This window comes from Takifugu flavidus, chromosome 13 (genome assembly GCF_003711565.1).
Source record: "Takifugu flavidus isolate HTHZ2018 chromosome 13, ASM371156v2, whole genome shotgun sequence".
Classification (NCBI taxonomy): Eukaryota; Metazoa; Chordata; class Actinopteri; order Tetraodontiformes; family Tetraodontidae; genus Takifugu; species Takifugu flavidus.
This window is the reverse complement of record NC_079532.1, coordinates 5,132,418-5,152,330: the sequence shown is the minus strand read 5'-3', so window position 1 is coordinate 5,152,330 and position 19,913 is coordinate 5,132,418. Positions and strand designations below refer to the sequence as shown.

The 19,913-nt window shown below is 47.1% G+C and overlaps 1 protein-coding gene across 6 annotated transcripts in view; it reads left to right on the top strand.

Annotated features, from left to right (window-relative positions):
• LOC130536898 (unconventional myosin-IXAa-like) overlaps nucleotides 1-19,913 on the top strand; it is a 66,772-nt gene that overhangs the window by 641 nt on the left and 46,218 nt on the right. For all 6 annotated transcript variants that reach the window (XR_008953499.1, XM_057053151.1, XM_057053149.1 and 3 more), the window contains exon 2: nucleotides 17,600-18,569. Coding sequence is in view for 5 of the 6 variants with exons in the window: in XM_057053151.1 (XP_056909131.1) it covers nucleotides 17,667-18,569 (903 nt within the window). In the remaining variant the exon portion in view is untranslated. The remainder of the gene's footprint in view (nucleotides 1-17,599; nucleotides 18,570-19,913) is intronic.

Genomic DNA, 19,913 nt, shown 5'->3' with positions numbered 1-19,913 from the left:
CCCACCGCGCAGCAGCCACTGCCGCCGCGGTTGCACATTACGGTTTTTTTCCTTACATAATGCGTAAAATGTGCTGTTGCAGATGTCGCCTTGGCGTGTGTGCTGGTCGGCACATCTGGGCTAGTGTGTGTGTGTGTGCGTGTGTGTGTGTGTGTGTGTGTGTGTGTGTGTGTGTGTGTGTGTAGACTTGACATGATGATGCAGCTGCAGCGCTCATCGTGACGCACTGGTGTAAATGAGACCGAGGGCCGCTGGTCCGGTTCAGATCCGAATGGACTCGACGTATCGTCGGGTTCTGTGAGGATGGTTGTGATATTCTTCGTCATGGGTGAGGCACCAAGGCTGCTTACATCACTGATGGGGCACCGCCGAGGCTCTTTACAGCTGGACTGGAGGGTGTAGAGCTGCTACCGCTCAGAACACTGGTGACTAGAATCTAGTGATCATGTGCATCACGAGATAAACCAGAATGATGTTTGTGAACAAACACAACAAAACATGATTGTGAGGCTTTTCTCAAGCATAAATATTTGATTTTATTTTTATTGAGAGTCTGCAGCATGAGGTCATACAGTGAGCGTGCAGGACGGTCAGGCTGTTGATCAGACTGAAACCGGAGCTGTCACAGTTGGTCTTTGGCCCGGGATCAAGTGGAAGGAGAGGGTGAGTAGAGCGCTATCAACTGTTTGATCTGGGTTTTAATAGGTCAACCAGAAAAGGTGTAATGGGACGTAATGTTTGTACCTTCTACCTGACTGGGTGGCGTGACTCGCCTTGTGCATGTAAATGCCCAGATAGTCTGATAAAAAAAAAAAACTGGTTCCTGTTCTAACAAAAGAATGGAACATTCTCTGCTAAGTGTTTTCTTTTACTCCTGTGGGATTCCACAAGGTGCCATCTTGAGTCCTGTTGTGTTTTTTTTCCCTCTGTACGGCCCGTCCAGATAAGTCATTAAAAACTGCTACATATTCAATACAATCCTCTGTGACGCTGTTGGGGGTCAGAGCCTTTCAACGTTCTGTCTAAAGTAATGCCTGCAGGGTGTTCATTGTCAAACAGAGTAAAATTTTTAATGAAGTTAAAACAAACAGAAGATCTTATTTTTTACGCTCACTTGAGATGGAGGTTATACTGGGTGTGTGTTTGAGGTCTTATGACCTCATAAACGCACAAATTTATTACAGTGCACATTCATTAACATTCCTTTTAAAGATTCAGAAAAATTGTAAATGCCCTTGACTGCATGTCACCAGCCGTTTGGTGAGATGATGCAGACAGAATTGGGCGACAAGTTGAAACGGGTCCGCGCGGCCCAGGCCAGACTGAACCGGACCAACGGAGCCCAGCGAGCAGCGAGTGTCTCTCTGCTGACTTGTGGCCTCTTCATAAAGTGCCACAGCAGAGGAGATAAAGTCACTACTGCTCCGTTATTTGGAAATACGAACACAAAGATTCCCACCTCCAGCTGGAGATCACCGCCGACTCCACCAAACCCCCCCCCAACACACACACACACACACCCTGGTTTGCCGTGCTGTCAGCACTGCTGACATTAACATTTCATGTGGGTTATTTAAGTGGTGAAGCTCTTGAGAGCAGAGCTGCAGTCATTTCTCAGGTCCAGATTCCTGTGAACACGCTCAAGCTGCACTTTTAAACATGTGGCCGACTATGATGTCACAGCCGGAGGAGAGGATCCACCGCGTGGCCGAGGGCGTCGATGTAGAAGAGCAAATCATATTAAAGGAACAAGAGATGCTCTCTTGTCATCAAGTTTGGTTCAAATCCACCTGCGAGCAGTTCTCTAATCCCGCTAATAGCTGAGCGCAGAGTTCATTTCACAGATTAACGCGGAGCGTTTCCCAGTAAGAACATGAAAAGAAAACCCTCTGATAAGTGTCTGCTTGTCAGTGGAGAAACTTAAAGATAATTTACCTTCTAACTAATCTGTGTGATGCTGCAGACAATCGTCTTGTTAAGTGCAACCTGAGAAACACTGTAAAAACCCTCAGACGCTAACAAATAAAGCCAGGGAGAGTTTCCGCTCTTCGTTCCTCTACATCCAGGCCCTCACATGTACAGTGTGTGAATAATTATGGTCCAGCGCTCAATCTGATTGGCCAACCTTGATGTGGGGCGCGTGCACGCATGGCTGATTTTAGGATCGGAATGAGGATAAACTCGCCAAGTGAAATTAGTACTTTGATCATACAAACAAACAAACAAACGCTTGAGGATTTAAAATGTATTTGGCTTCTCTGTATCTCTAAAGAGACCCACGGTCGCGCTAAATGTCAGGATAAGTGTTTGGAACTTTAAGCTGCATTGTAGGTAAATGTTCCTGCCGATGCCTCAACGCACCCATTAAACCTGATGGGTTCATTACCAAAGTGTCCTTAATAACATTGCATTTCCATCAGAAAGACTTTTCAACAAGGTCGCCCATTTCTTATTGATTTATGGGCCGTGCGGCATCAGAGCTGACCGGTCTGATGCAAACAGTCACTGGTCTCGTGCGTTCATCTCTAATGATGGTGTGTGTATGAGATCAGAGAGATAATCTCATCTGCAGAGTTAGGGCGGAGCTCAGGAGCTCATGCTACTGCAATCTAATGAAAATCATTTCACTCCCCGTGCCAGTTGATTTGACTGTCACAGCCAATTCAGGAATCTTTTAACATTTTTTGCTGACCTGAACCGAGTCGGCACCGGATCACCGCTGCAGCACCACTCAAGGATCCATGTAAGACAATACAGGAGGAGGCTGATGTTTCACATATGCATTTGGACTATTTATAGAATACTTGACAAAAGAGGGTGTGTGTATGTGTGTGTTGGGGGAGGGGGACCTCTTAGATGGCCTCTTGTTATGGTCCTGACACAGATGGGAGCTGTGGAGAAGTCTCAGTGGTCAGGTTTCCATTGTTGGCGCTATTTGTTTTACAGTTTGAGTAGTTCTCCTCTGATTGACCCAATGTATTGAGATCGAGTAGGTTCTATGGATCTAATGGAGATCATAGTGTTTATTTTGTGCTTTTTTTACGTGTTGCTACCTCAAAGCTTCTCTTTGCCCTCACCAGAACCGCACTCATGTCCCAATCAGGCACTTTAGCTCATCATTTTACAGATTATGTAAAAGAAATTTCTTAATCCTACTTACAAAATGAATTTGTCATCAGGCTCCTGATGGTCAGCGCTTTCCTAAAAGAGATCCTGAACATGGATAATTCGCTGCTCTGATACCACCGTTGGAGGATGCCTAGTGACCACTGAGGCGCTCACGTGACACTGAGGGCTGATTGTGATTGGTCACCTTCAGGACGACCAGATAGAGACTTTCAGTGGTGTCAATTTTAGCCCCTCTGCCCATGTTATAGTTTAACAAGCTGGTAATGATTGGTGAATGTATTTTCCCCTTGTTTCTCTCTTGAGCCACATGATCTCACTCTGGGCGTTAAGCTGGTAGTCATCTGCCCTGCTGACGCGTCTGTGATCCCTTCCCCGAGTCCATAAAAGCCTCAAGGCTTGATGAGACGTGGGCTGACCGGAGGGAGCCTCCCTTCAGTGATCAGTGACCCTAAAGTTCAGTTTTTACCAGTTGGAGGAGAGCCGAAAGCTTTCTCCTGCCCGTTTCTTTGCACGCGCATCAGTGAACTGGAGTGATCCGCATTCGCTCTGGGGTTCCAGATGCTGATGTCTGCATTGTTGGTCTGGCTATTTTCCCAGCAGATTGATGGAGCTGCTGCTCGGATTGACAGATCCAGGTTCAGTTTGCGGGTTTCCATGGCTGCAGCCGGGAATCTCAGTAGTAAGTAAAACTCCGGACCCTCTGCAATTAGCGCCTGTGTCAATTCAGGGTTCGCAGGCTGCCGATAATCCCACATCTATGTCACATCACGGTGTGGCTGTTAAATGTGTTTGACAGGGTGTCTGCAGAGTCAGGAGGCTGCGTCGCTCAGTGCTTATGTCACTTTCCCTGAGCCGAGTTACTGTCTCTAAATGCTCATCTCATATTTGTGCCGTCAGTCATTTCTGGAGTGCCGTCTGGCTCCTCTTGGCCTGCAGAATCATGACAACAGCAAGTTACAGTTGACACTGTCAGTAATTTGCATCTTGCCGTCTTTTTCTGCCTGTGGAAATCATCCATCCCGCAGCAGTCCGGCCCGTCTTTGTGGTTTCCACTTGATTTTAGAGGTCCTTGTACGCTCACACTCTTAATTTAAAAAAAACCCCGACTCCTCGCTGCTGCTTTGAGCTACAGTGGAAAGCAGAACTGCAACCATTCTGTATCAGAACCTTTGACGCGAAATGAGTTCAACGTCATGAAGAACGAAAAGAAAAGAGGACCTTCTGCTCCATGGCGGCCGAGAGTCGTGGCCGGAGAGGCGTGGCAGCCTGCACACACAGCAGAGGAATTTGAATACAAGCACAGTGTGATCGGAAGGCAAGATAAATGTCTCACTGCTCTGTGTGTGTGTGTGTGTGTGTGTGTGGTGTGTGTGTGTGTGTGTGTCTGTGTGTGTGTGTGTGTGAGAGAGAGAGAGAGAGAGAGTGACAGTGGTGGCCAGAGCCGGAACAAAGCAGTCTGGGACAGAAGTCTTGGGCGTGGCATTCGGATCGATGAAGCACCAGTCTGAGTACTTCTGCTTTATACACGTGTGTGTGTGTGTAGCTGGTCCGATCTGCCACAGCGCAACTACACATCCAGTCTTCTCTCCGGATACATTTACGGTCACCAAGATCCTGAAGGACAGACTGGTCACTTAGCTTCAGAATGTTGCTGCTTTCCCCCCGTGTTTCCTGTCAGAGATCCATCATTAATCATCTACAGTTACAGAGAGTCTTTTTATGGCTGTTGTTGCTTCATCATCCCGTCAAGGTTGTCTGAAAGTGGCTCCGTTCCGTTCTACTTTTGCCACAATATGACTATAGCAGCGAGGAGCCGGCGGGTCACCGACGCTCACTTTACAGACATCTGTTCCTTTGTTTCACTGTGGTAATGGTTCTGGGTCCATGGTTTTGAAGTTCGTCTCCATTGGACTGATTCTGTCCCTCGGAGGACCAGTTGTGGCGAATCTTGTCTGGACTGGTGTTTATGATCACCAATAAAAGTTTCTATGTTGGGAAGTTACACACACTGTGCAAGTGTCTTTGCTCCATGTTGGATTGTCCAGTTGGTGCTGGGCGTATTTGATGATTTCCTAAATGTATCACAGAGCAATGACAGCGCTCACAGTGGCTTGTACATTATCCTGGTGGTGACTTGTGGCTAAAGATTATAACTGGAATGATCAACATATATTGAATTAAAATGGCATTCCTCAGTTGTACTTTGTGTATATTAATGCTGTTACACTTTGAAGATCTGAGGATCAGCCTTTATGTCCTCCTCACCCAAAATGTCCTCGTAAAATGCCCACGTGTCATATGTACCAGAACACACACACACACACACACACACGCGCATCTGCAGATATTTAAAGGTTGATCCATCTCTTCTTCAGATGTTTCATTCTTTGATTTGTTCATGAATTCAGCCACTGGCTCCACAGCACTTGAGCCGTCCCCTGACAGGCAGCAGTTGCTAGGAGCCAGACTCACTCCCTCTCCCTCAAATAAGCACTGATAACAATAAGGGTCACCGCCGACGAGCTCCAGATCGTGTTTTCTTTTTCCCGTGTTCATTAACTCGGACGCAGGATCAGGTAGGACAAAATCTGTTTGTTTTTATGATTATAGTCACATTTAGGGCAACACAATATTACAAGGGTATTTTTTAGGGTGTGCTGCTCCTGATTTTTGCCATAAATGTTAATGTTTGTAGGCTCTTTGTGATATGGAAACTGATATTAGTAATTTCTGGATTGCAGTTATGCGATTAAGCAGCTGGAACTATTTTTACTGATCTATCTGATAATGGTTTGTTACATTATGGGCTTAGTTAAATTTTAATTTTCATATCAGTTGTTGGTTATCAGAATTTGGAACAAAGTGCCTCAGTGAACTCAAAATAAATGTCAGAACATCTTAAATGAGCCTTTCCGGATGTCTCGTGGAGACAGCGCTGATGAACGAAGAGCTGCATAATAAAATGATGTTAGTACCCATCACAGAGCCACGTCACAGCTGCTCGGTTAATGAAAAGCTCTGTGTTTCCTTTGAGGTAGCCGGAGATCTTTGGAATAATTAGCCGAGCTGCACCGCAGCCTCATCTGGAACAATGATGAAAGCTGCTTGGGGGAAAAACAGAGCGCTCTGATTGGTCCCTGACGAACGAAGCGGGTCCTCTGATTGGCTGGTGCTTTCTGAGTAGCAAAGATGCAGTTGGCTGTTGTCACGGCGCTGAAAGGTTTCAACTCAGTGTGATCTTGTCTGTCTGCAAATAGGAACGAAACTGATTAGCAGTGTGTGTGTCTGTGTGTGTGCAAGTGTGGTAAAATTTCAGGTCATTGTGAGCACGGTGGGGTTTAATGCAGTGAGAGCAGTGTGAAAGCTGTCTCGCTGTGGCAGCATCAGTGTGAATCAAGGGTGTTTGGGTCACTACACACACACACACATACACACACACACACACACACACTTGCATGTATGAATTTAATTGTTTCTTCACTGTTGTGCACCTTCGTTTCTGTGCTATTACTCTTGTTTTTTAACACAGTTAAATGCAGTAATAAGCAGTTAGCGCAGCGTCTTCAGTGTTTCTGTAAGCTATTTTTTTCACCTTAAACCTAATTGGACTCATTTTTTCTGCATGTGAGGCTTTCTTACTCAGCAGTAATCGGAGGTAACTGGCTTTTGTTTTGCTGTAAACGTGACGTTTGACCGGACTTTTTCTTGTAAAACCTCAAAGCACCACTGCTAAAACCACTCTGCAGTCACTTCCTAAATGCTGATGAGGTTTCTCAGCAAGTCACAGTTGCACAACTGAGAAACTCTCAGGCTTCCTGCTGGAGGTCAATCATAGATTTATGTTGAAATTCGTCTGGTTCGGTTCTCCCTCCGATCGGCCCCCGTCCCTGCATGACCAGCAGCTGATTAGGTGGTCGAGACAGTGGAGGGAGACAGAGCAGCTGCCTCCAGAGAGAAAACAATCAGCGACTTGCCCACTGGCCCCAAAGTGGATTTGGAGGAGGCAGGGAAAAGGGAAGGAAGGGGGGGGGGGGGGGGGGGGGCGTGTAGTGGCCCACGCCGCATGTGTAAGGTCAGGATGTGGCCTGCACGCGTATAATTAGACGCACCTTTTTGTTTTGATACGGTTGAGACAGCACTGTGTTGGACATGTGTCGGGTTTGTGTGTGTAGGTTGAAATTTTAATGATTCACTTGGAGAAAGTGGGTCAGAATCAGGAAACTGGAGCATTTTTTTGTTTAACAGACAGGTCTGCAGCTGATCACAGCCGGTGTGTGTGTGTATGTGTGTGTGTGTGAGTGATGGAGTCAGTGCTAAAACACACTTGTTGGTTTGCCAAATATGCCCTATTAAAACTGCCAGTAAACATGTTTTGGGTTCTAAAAGCTGGTTTGTTCTGCTGTGTGATACATTTGAGCATCCTGTTTGATGCATAAGTGCATTCAGTGCACAGCCGATGAAGCTGAGGAACCATCAGCGTGGCCTCTGAGAGAACAGATGTGGATGTTAACATCTGACTGTACCAATGAAACCCCAACAGGCTGCCACTGATGCTCGGACTGCTGTTGGATGGACACTTGAGAGGGTGTCTTCATTAATCTGGGCCAAATCGAATTGTTAATCTGTAGACGATCGAAGCATGATGAGTGTGCAGATTTAGCAGATCTGAACTCCGCTGCTATATTTATCTTGGCTGTGTGTGTGTGTGTGTGTGTGTGTGTGTGTGTGTGTGTGTGTGTGTGTGTGTGTGTGTGTGTGTGTGTGTGTGTGTAAGAATCTTGTATAACTCATTAGACCAACGTGTTTCAGTCCCCTCTGCATATTTTTATTTTTGTCATATATTTGGTGCATCAGCTTTTTCCACTCCAATATGTCGAAAATGTGCATAAAACTGTAAAAACTCAGCTGACGCGTGGTGTGTTCCACCCCGCGGTGAAACAGACTTCCTTTCTGTCCTTGACTTATTTATGAGGACGTTATCATCTTTCTCGATGCCACAGCAGATTCACCAAGCATGGGGTGTATTATTTATCTCTGCCTGTTCATGTGTGGAAACAGAACAAAACAGCATGTGTGTCTGCATGTATGATGATGAATCACCACGTGTGTGTGTGTGTGTGTGTGTGTGTGTGTGTGTGTTTGTGTGCGTGTGCGTGTGCGTGTGCGAGAGCGACATATCCCCCCTAGATTCGTTTGGCTTTAATGGCTGCATTCTTAGGACTAAATGGGGTGTACATAATCGACATCATTGATATCACTCGCACACACTCGTGGAGATCTCGTGTCCTCCCTCAGGCGCTCGGCGTACGGAGCAAACTGGTGGCTCAAGCGGCAGGCGGACCCTCCGCCGTCTCTTGAAAATGTCAACACGAATGCGATCTGTCGGGAGCCTCGTCACAGCAGCGGAATTGTGGAATTTGACACTGTTTTTCTTTTCCTCTCCTTCTGTCTGATTGATATTTTTAGCAAAGGCTGGAACTTTCCCCCCTTTTTTTTTTTCTTTTTGGCTGACGCAACACATTTGGTCTGCAGGCGACACTCGGGGTTTGAAAAACATCCTTTGGGGGGAGGGTGTGTGTGTTTGTATGTATGTGTATGTGTGTGTGCGTGTGTGTGAGGTGGCTTGGAACCTTCTCCAACAGTGAGTTTGTCACAGTCTTTCTGTCATATAATCCATCAGGATTCACTCGAGCTGTATGATGGTCCTATCTAATCTGCGCAGGATTGGACCACAAGGGTAGAGAGGTTTGACTGAGCCAGGCTGTTTCCATGGCAACCCGAGGACCAGGGATAATCAGTGGGTCGCGTATCTGTTTTCAGGGAAAGCAGAGATGTTTCTGATGGGATTCGACATCAGAGATTTTCACCAGACCTCGTTCTTGGTGTCGGATGGATTATTTTTTCTTGTATATGTATATTTATTTATTTATTTTCTGCCTAAAAACAAGGTTTGTCAGTTGATTATTGTCATTGGATTATGGTCCCTGACCTAAAAACAAAGGAATATAATCCTCCTCTGCACCGCTAGGTGTTTTTTTGTGGACCGTTAGAGACCAACAGCACATTTTACCTGCGTAAATATGGTGTGTTTGTGGTGCAACTTAGTAAATTTAGCCAAATTAGCCTCTTATGCGCACTCAGACAGACAGTTACTCGACAGCAGGTTCTGGTCTCTTCACCCTTTCGAGTTTTTGCAGCAGGTTAAGGTACTCACAGGTGTGTTGACCTGAATCCTGAGGATGCGACGCTTGCACAACTCTTGTGTGTCCGGAGACGCGTTGGTTTGTGGCGGATGCTGCAGCGGCGGAAGTGAAAGTATACGGGGAGGGGTCTGTGGTGTCAGGTTCTACAGGAACCAGAAGAGGACCTTGAAATCTCTTCCCCCTTCCCCTAATTTGGATCTGTTTCAGAAAAAAAGAGCGGCACGCTGAGGTGGGAGAATGAGTTTATTGCCCGTAAACGCCCAGCCGCAACGTTCCCTCGTATTGTTCGAGCGCCCAGCCGAGATGAAATTGTTGAAACACAAGGCCTGGTACACACAATGGGTGTGTACAATACAGGCATTTCCTCGGAGGGGGGAAAAAAAAGTCATCAAAATGTCAGGCAGGTTTTTCTTGGAAGCCGTTATGAGCTCCCAGTAATCAGTTTCCCATAATGAAACACATTGAATTCTTGCAGCTGTATTGGGAAGACTGCGAGGGGAGCCGCTGCGAGGGGAGCCGCTGCTGACTCAGGGGTCACGGCACTGAGACCTGAGCTGGGGGGGGGGTTCCCTTTGGTTTCAGTCCACTGATTTTCAGTGCTTTTGATGAGCTTCCAATGAAGACCCAGAAAACGGTTCTGGTTCTCGGTTGAAGCGGACTTTAACCAGGCTGTAACGCTTGGGTGGAGTCGGCGGTTTGCTCAGCGCGTCGGCCTTCCAGATCTGCATTAACTGCTTTTTTCATGCGTCTATTTTAGTTTTAATGCCTGACACTGGGGATGGAGGTGAAACCCTAAAATGATGTTGCGGAGGTAACATTTATGAGCTATAATGTGCACGTGAAGAGGGCTGTTACCTGCATCAGTATGAAGATAATCCATTCGTTTTCATGTAAAAACACGCACGCTTCCTGCCCGTCACAACACCTTTGGTTTGTTCCTGGTCCGGCGCGCTGAGAGCCGTTATTAGGTCCAGACTCAGCTTTGATCTGTCCCAGAATGCTCAGCGTCCCACCAGTCATTATAGCTCAGAAATTATGCACGCTCAGCCTACGAGTATCCCTCAGTCTGAGACTTTGGGGACGATTAGAAAGACTTTAAGAAAAAAGGCCGTGTAAAATGAACAGTTCAGCCGGATTTCATCCCGTGTCGCTGTTTAAGCGGTCTAGACTTTTAGGTTTTTGGATGATGAATAGGGAAACAACCATCCACAGTTTTTCACTTCTGATCTGATCCCAATACATGAGTTGGGATGTCTGCCAATGCCAACGCTAATTCAATACGAGCTCTGCTTTTATGTTATTATTATCATTATTGTTGATTTTATATAATCCCTTAATAAACTAAAAAATAAAGTTTGTGTGCGTAGGTATGCAGCTACATCCGAAAAGGCAACTTGAGGTAAGTATGAGGTCAGAAAAGGAAGCCAGAAAAACAGGAAATCCTGTTAACAAGAAAAACCCCATTCTGAAAACAAACATACAACTGTAAGGGTTTCAAATAGATTGTTAATATTTATTAAATTCCAAGACAGTGTTAAACTACCAGTGCAATATACACCATTAAAAACACTGAGATTCATCTTAACAGCAGTCTGTGTAGCCTTTCTTCAAAAGAAAACAGTAAAAAGTAAAAAAAAACCTTCTCAATAAGGTAACACAAATGTCTCTGCAACATTGGTCGATTCCTTTTAAGGAATATGAGTATTTCTGTTTTCCCTGCTGTCGGGCGCCGCTCTACAGACGCCGCCTGTATCTGAGTCACTGTGAGGCACATTGGCGACATTGGGCGGACATCTGGAGTCCAAAAAAGCGGAAGTAAAACAGGGCTGGAACTTTTCTCCACTAACTCGTTTGACCCTTTTATATAGTTCAGGTAGCTCTGATAAACATCTCCTGGGGGTTAATTACAGCTTGGCTGCAGTCAGGCTGCAAAACCCCTCTTTTCCCACCAATGAGCAGCTGCTCATCGGGTACGTTAGCTTTGACATTGTCTGCTGGAAGTTTATCTTGCTTTTGGAATGACTCCAGAAGTATTTCTTGAGGACTCGTCGTCTTTCTGCCCCCTCGGCTACATATTCCTCGTGTTTGATTACGTTGGTGTTTTTGTGTGAGACAGAGCTTCCACCTCAGAATCCAATATATGGTTTGCAAATTAGCTAGACGCAACTCATGGATCCAGTCTGGGAATTACATTGGCAGCAGAACCCGATGTTGGATCGGATCGGCCCCGTATCACCAGTTCAATTCTCCTCGTTGGGTAATGTCAGAACTTGGACCTGCCCCGTCCCGCTGGCATTTGGAGCTCAGCAATGGAAATAAAAGTCAGCTGATCTTAGAAATCGACTTTTTTTGTTTTTGTTTTTTTAATGCGAACAAGTGCTGCAGAAAACAGCCGGGCTGATATCGATCCAGAGTCCTGCTGGCAAACAAAAGATGGTGAAACCAAAGAATCAATGAGGATGATGGAGCTATTAGAGCCACAGTGACCTGGTGTTGTTGGGTAACCTTGGGACCTTTATGATGGCTTATAGCTCCTATGGAACCATGCTGTTGACGTCAAGAGTGATTTTAAGACCAGTCAACGCCAAATTGGTCACGGGGTGGATTTATTGTTAAAAACTGAGATGTGGTGCATTAAAAACAGCTGTGGTGTGACAGGTTGAGTGGCGAGGGTCTCAGATGTGTCGGATAAAAGTGCTGCAGGCTTGTTTTATGGATCCACTGACCACAGACCAGGAAAGCAAGAGGCGTATAAATGTTTCTGACTGTACTTTGTGCATTATTAAGTGCATCTGTCAGAGACGTTTCTTCAAATAAAGCTTTCTGCAAGTAAAGCAGATGTAATATTTAACAATTATCATCTGATGGAAGCAGCTTTTAACGGTTGTTTTATATCTTCTTCGCCTTCTGCCCTTTACGCCCGTTTATTCTTTCATTCTCCATATCTATTGTTTGGCTGACTGGGCGTGGAGCTCCGAATCTGCAGACACATTGTCTCTTATTCAGAGCAAAGCTGCTTTAATGCGAACCCACCTGGGGTGTTTCTATAGCCATCCAGATCTGTGTTAGCACAGGTCATTGCTACCTGGCACCTTTATATCAAAACACTGCGCAGATAGTGGGAGATGTCGTAGCCTTAAAGTTCATTGGATCTCCTTTCCTTCCATGATGTGTCACTCACTGTTGCAACAAAGGTGTTTCTGTAAGCAGCTGTGAACAATGTCCGAGAGTTAACTGCTCAACTGGAGTCAACTGTCCATCACTGAGAGTTGGTAAAAGTAGAACATCCGTGGGGTGAAAAGGCAACGTTGGGTTTGTACTTGATGTCTTCTGAGTTCCTTTTAGAGCTGAGAAAGTCATTAGTCAGAAATAATAAAGGCTAGCATTGTTAGCTGCTGTTAGCAAGCTAGCAAGACAAGCTAATAACAACATCTTGCATATTCCAGGCCTGGACACACCCAGCACCACACAAGAGGAGTTTTCTCCCAGCGGATCAATGAGTGCCCGCTGTTGGTCACTCTCCGTCACAGGGTGGTTTGGGTCGCTGCATCCCCGAGGGAAAAAATGTCAGAACAAATGTTGTCTGGAATCACTGTACAATTTAGGACTTGTCCCATTGCTTAGAATAACAAACTGTACGTTTCAGTATAAATAAAGCTACAAAAAATGTTGAGGCCATCTGGAGATGATGCAGAAAAGATGTGAGATACGGAGAAAACAATGGCTGTGAGATAAACCGTCTCCCACGTCATCTATAAAGAGCCTCTAATTTATAGATAGCTTGCTTTCATATGAGGGTTGCACCTGTTATTCATTTATGAGCTTTAGCTGGGAAGAAACTGTATGTTCTCCTGTTGAGAAACTGCGATCACGTTAAGAGACACGTGGAACTAATAGATTTCAATCAGGCTGTTACCATGGCAACAAGTATGCTCAAATGATGTCTGATTGTGTTAGGGGGGGTCTTAAATCAATACTGCTCTCTGCAGAAGTCTTTTCAGATTCTGTGTGTGTGTGTGTTTATTTGTGTGTGTGTGTGTGTGTGTGTGTGTCTTCTTGTGTCAGGAGAAAAGTGGTACAGACTGAGGTGAGGTCATCCACAAATGGGCAATGTGATAGTACTAAGGGTTAGGATGTGGCAGCGCCTCATGTCTTTACTCATGCTGAACACACACGCACACACACACACACACACACACGCACACACACACTCAAACACATCTTCCTCTGTTTGTCTTTCAACAAGTCATTCCAGAGAAACACAACCCTGAATTGTTTAATTAAGGGAAATAAATTGTATAACGTGATGTAGGTTGCGAGTTTGCTTTCCTCCAGGTTTGGAGCGCCGCAGCTTGACTTTCGGAGCAGAAATTACGCACACACAGACCCAAAGCGCCGCACCGAATGACCCGGCAGTCTGTCTCAGTGTGCACGAGTCTCTGGCACAAGTTTGTGTCTGTGTGGGCTCAGTTCCTGTGAGCTCTGCCGGCCTGCTGGAATTTAGACACACACACACACACACACACACACACACACACACACACACACACACACAAGGCATTTATTATTTAGCATTTTTAAAAAATCTTAACCTTTACCTTTCCAGTGGAAGTTGCCTGAACACATTTTCTGTTTTCCAGCCAGTCTGTGTCACAGTCACACCCCAGTAAAAGCTCCGGTGGGCGACCAGGCTAAGTGCTCCGTTTGCCTCAAAGTAGGTCATCTGACCATGGCTGAAGAAAGTATTCATACCTGATTCGTGGGGTTAAAAAGCCTTCAGAGAGCCGTCATCAGCGCGCAGGCGGCAACAGTATGGTTGCTGTTACACCGTATTTGGCAACATTCTCCGTGGAAACGGTTCAAATCCTAATTCTGAAGGTGTGAAACACACTGCCGCCTTTTTGGCAGCTCCTGAGATGTTTTGATTTATTGATGAAGAAACACCTCAGCTGACTGCTTCCATCATTATTTTCCAGAGATGCTTGAGGGTTTGAAAGGCAGCTTCTGTGTTTCTGAAGGTAATAAATACCCACGTTGCTACTAAGCGGCACCGTTTAGCCCAGCGCGGGTAGGGGTCGGAGCGGTACGCCTCATCTGGTTTGTGTTTCCACTGCGGAGTGTTTGGGATGGGTGGCGGATACGGCCGTTGATTACTGACATAATAGTGATACTGGTGAGCTGTCCAGGGCGTGTAGGCTGGACTGGGACAGACTCCAGCAACCCGGATTTGAAGCAAGCAGAAGTCGAGATTGAATGCTGGTGTCATTCATCTACATTCTGTGGCCCCCTCATGATCTGTGTGACCGAGAGAGCGTGTCAGCGCATGCAGGCCATGGTGCTGCTGCGTTCCCCTCTGCTGCAGCACAGCACTGGTCTGTGTACCCCAACTAAAGGGCACAGGGGGCTATTTTGGTGCACCTTCCAGTGGAAATGGAGGTAAATGTGGGCTGATCTGACCCGAACTGTTCAGTACTGCAAATTATCACTGAGATTGTGTGTGTGTGTGTGTGTGTGTGTGTGTGTGTGTGTGTTTGCTGTGCACGTGTACAATCTTTAATACCTACTGATCAGCAGCCAGTAGTGAGGAGTAAACCTACGGGGAGTTTAAAATATGCCTGTAATCCTTAACTGATCCTCTCTGATGAGTGATCGGGGTGGGAACGAGTGTGTGTGTATGTGTGTGTGTGTGTGTGTGTGTGTCCAGTGACTCACAGCTTAAAATATAGTTTAATCTTGTAGTTGTCAGCCCCCAATACAATTATCACTGGTTTAATGGGTACAGAACAACCCCCAGTTTGGGGAATCAAAAACACCTATTATGTAGTGTGTGTGTGTGTGTGTGTGTGTGTTGTGTGTGTGTGTGTGTGTGTGTGCGCACGGGCGAGCAAGCGAGCGAGCCGTGTTAAGGAATGCTGAGGTTTGGTGGTTATTGCTGTTACACTGCTGAGAACTGGCTGTGGGAGAGGAGGGGGTGTCGTTCTCTGAAGACCTGCTAGATAACTCCAGCTTTGCATCTGCCTTTAATATCTTGTTTGTTTGCTCGTCCCAGCCAGATTCTCCACATCCATCCTAAAGTAGCGCCGCCTTGTTTTCCTAACGCGTATTAGCCGAGGGTGATGAGAAAGGTTCCTCTCCAGTTTCAGCAGATTTAAAAGCTAAGAAAGGCTTTTGTGGCAGCACATGACCACACAATTCTAGAAATTTTCCATTTTGAAGCAGATCAGGACATTTAACAATGTTGTTTTTGGTCCATTGACTAGAAAAAAAACCTTTTTCGATATTGTTGTGGACAATTCTCCTCTGGGTTGTAGCAGAACCTGCTAAAAAGACCCTGGTTAATATGTGGTGGTGGTTGGAGAACAATGTACAACTGAAATGCATCTAACTGCACTGTAGCGTAGCAACGGCGGACAGACGCGACCACAGGGGAGACTTGTGGGATGCGGAGCAGAGACGGCACTGTTGACGTCTGGGGAGTCGTCGTGTAATTAATAACTCTTCCGGTTCTCTGAAGGCAAAGCAACAACGCCCGTTTCCACGCGTTTGTTACACCTCTGAGCTTCGTGATTGTGAATCCGACACCCTCGTATCGACCGCCAGCTCCTCATTCGTTCTCCACGTGGGCGCGAAACTTCTGTCAAACGGGCCAAAACAAGACCAAAGGTTCCGTGGCTCAGCAACGGGTCGCACTCGCTACGTTAAAGCTCGAATCAGTGGAATTCCACGATGATGCTTCCCTCTGCCGATAGCTGCCCAGGATCTGCCCGAGTGACCTCAGCACAGGTGTTTGAGCAAATGCCTGAACGGTTTTTCCACCACCAGGAAAAAAGAAAAAAAAAGCTCAGAGGCCATTTTCACGGTTGAACATGTGATTTGTCGGAGCCTCCGCTGGTATGCGACCTTGGCTCCTCTCTCCCGACCTTTGACTGCTCGCAACCATCCATCACGCCCTTCAGCGCCGCCGTCCAGGTCCTCCTCAAGTCTGCTGCAAGCCGCCGCTTCATAAAGTCACAAGCAAAAGCAAATGAAGAGGGTGATATTCCGTAACTGCTCTGCTAATTCTCTGCCGAGTCTCCTGATGGTGTGTGTGTGTGTGGGGGGGGGGATTGGAGATTTAACCGACTCTATAGCTGGTTTTGAAAAAGAAGGTCATTACCCAGAGTGGGGATTTCAAAACTGGCGATCTGGAATATCCTTTTATTTTTGCCACATCTGTGATGTTTTTGAGCAATATTTCCCAGAGGTGCTTTGTGTGTGTGTGTGTGTGTGTGTTGTGTGTGTGTGTGTGTGTGTGTGTGTGTGTGGGGAGGGGGGGGGTCCATCCTGTAATGGTTTTCTTTTACTTCTATACTGACAGAGATGATAAAACACCTGTGACCTGTGACCTCTGCCTTATATTTCTATCCAATTATCTGTTAATAACAACAACAACAACAACAACAATGCCTATCATATGGATTTTCATGTCGATTTAGACGTGAATGATTAGTGTTTTATTTTGAAAGTCTGGAGCTGGATTCTGAACCTGAGGAGCTTCGGGAGGTTCTGACCGGTTTGTGCAGCACCTGCCCGGATCGGCGCCGCCTTAAATCTCCTCATTCCAGCCCGTCCCCGTCGTGTCTCTCCCGTGCGCTGAGAGCCGTCTTCCTCCTCTCCGTCTGGCAGCGGCGGGCAGCTGCAGCCTCTCGTAGGTGGTCGAGATCGCTCCAGACAGCAGGAGGGTCCGTCTGGGCTGTTTCTCCCTTCATCCTTATCTGAGCACATGCACTTACTTCTGGAGAGGAAAGGATTATTTAAACAACCAAAAAGGGCTCTGACCTCCTCCTTCTTCATCTTCTTCTTCTCCTGAACGTGTGTGTGTGTGTGTGTGAGTGTTTTAGCAGCCTTGTGAGAACAGAATGGAGTGCTGTGTTCATTATCGGGGGAGCCGGTGAATCACACCATTGTGCTCTCATTACAGCCACTTTTGTGTGGAAGGAGGCAGCTGTTAATCTTGGCACATGCACGTGTGATAAACCGGCCTTCAAATTTGCGATGTTCCCGGTTTTTTTGAATAGTTATCAGTCCCCGGCTCTCTCTTGTGGCGCGTTGGATAGTGACGCCTATTTAGAAGCCTGGACAGAAGGTCTATTGAGTCGGCCGTCGCTGTCACGGGACACACGAAACGACCAGGACTCCTCTGACCCTGAATCCATGCCGGTCTGCCTCTTTAGAGTCATCTTTAACCCTCTTCATCTCTCCCTCTCTCTCTCCATCTCCTCCTCCAGTTGGAATGTCCTGACTCAGTCCTCTGGGCCCAAAGAGCGGCGTGCTGATGGGACCTGCATCGCCACCATGAGCTTACAAGATGGCGGCTGTGGCTATGCCGGCAGCGCCAACATGGCCACTGCGAGTGGCAGCATGCGGCGGCGACTGGAGGACCAGGAGTTCACTCTGCGCGTCTATCCGGGAGCCCTGGCCGAGGGCACCATCTACTGCCCCGTCGGCGCCCGCAAGAACACCACGGCCGCCGAGGCCATCGAGTGTCTTATTGAACGGCTGCGTCTGGAGCGCACCAAATGCTACGTGCTGGCCGAGGTGAAGGAGTTCGGAGGCGAGGAGTGGATCCTGAACCCCGGGGACTGTCCTGTTCAGAGGATGATGCTCTGGCCGCGGAACGCCCTGGAGAACCGCAGCGGCCTCGACAGCGGCGATGATTACCGCTTCCTCCTGAGGGAGAAGAACCTAGACGGATCTATTCATTATGGCGGCAGCCTGCAGATGTGGCTACGCGTGACCGAGGAGCGTAGGCGAATGGTGGAACGGGGCTTTCTCCCTCAGCCTGCTGGGAGCGACCCTCCCTCAGACCTCTGCGCTCTCCCGGAGCTGACGGAACGCGCCATCTTGGAAAGCCTCCGCGCGCGGTTCCGCCAGGAGAAGATCTACACTTACGTTGGGAGTATTCTTATCGTTATTAACCCGTTCCAGTTCCTGCCGATCTACAACCCCAAATACGTCAAGTTGTATGACAACCACGCCCTGGGGAAGCTGGAGCCCCACATTTACGCCGTGGCTGATGTGGCCTATCACGCCATGCTGCAGCGCCGGAAGAACCAGTGCATTGTGATTTCCGGGGAGAGCGGGTCCGGGAAGACCCAAAGCACCAACTTCCTCATTCATCACCTGACTGCCCTCAGCCAGAAGGGATTCGCGAGCGGCGTGGAGCAGATCATCCTGGGAGCCGGGCCCGTGTTGGAGGTAAGGACGATGGATCGAATGGGAATTCAGCTAAAGGGGGCTTTAACGCAGCTGCGGTTGTTTACCTTAGGATTTTAATAGCCGCACAAATTTCCCCTTTTGTAGGGGGACAAGACAAAAGCCTGGTGGAATCTGAACTGGGAGGCTGCATGTTAATTATCTCTGCTGCTGGAATGTCAGCTCATGTGATGGAGCGTGAAATTGAATTAAAAAAATAAAAAATAAAGCCCAGCCGTAGCGCAGCCGATCCCTCTGGAGTTGAAAATCCTCCTTCAGGGACGTTTATATTTAGCCCAGGATTTACCACATATGACTCCTGTACATGTCTGACTTGACCCAGAAACGGGGGCTGTCAAATCTCTGCATTGATGGAGGGGAAAAAATATAATAAAACATTGCCTAATCCCTCCTGGATTATATCAATAAAGGATTATGGATTATACAAATTCATTGGGAATCTTATGCTTGGTGAAGGTCCCCTCAAGGGCAGATTTTATGCTCCTTCTTCCTGTTTTTTGACCACTTTCTGGAACACAGGGTCTGTCAGGAAGTCGTCTGTACGCAGCTGCGCGTGTTGACGTATGGTCCCGCTCATGTGGTCTGTACTGTAAGACGCAGCATTTGTACTGTCGATCGGGTCCGCGCGCGTCATCTGGAAGGCATGAATCACCCGTCGGGCTTCGGCGTTCCTTCTGGAGGAGGAATTCTGCAACTGCAGCTGTTTTCACGCTCGCGTTTTCCTACCCAAGCTGTAGGTTTGTGATCAGTTCGGAATTGAGGGGGTTTTTCCTCCCCGCTCGTGTTGGCGCGCGTGGAGCCGACGTGACACCGATGACTGAGTACCTGTCAGAGGTCAGGGGCCACCGGGGCCACAGGGGCCGCCGCGGGAGGACAGGCGGCCTTGTATTGATAATAAAGCAGATAAAGACGCCGAAGCTGAAGTTGCCGTTTTGTAGCTTGTGTTCTGTGTTTGCTAGCGTCATAGCGTCACATGTTATCGCTTCCCCGTCAGTCAGCTGTCTGCCTAAGGTGTAAAAGACACAAGACAGAGTTTAAATCTCTCAAAAGAACAACAAAAGACAGGATGTCTTAGTATAGTGGTGTTAAACGCAATAAATTAAGTCAAAAACTGCCAAGCTAGCAGGAAAAAGGCTAAATATGAGGTTGGGACATTGCTATTAGATGGATATCAGATGCATGCTAATCTCAAAACAAAGCTGAGAAAAAATGCGGCCAAGCAACCATAGAAAATGACCTTTTCCATCAACCGTTGAAGCTAATTTATGAAAAATAAATGCCGGGAATGAAAATAAGGACATTTGTCTGGGATAAATTTGCTCATTT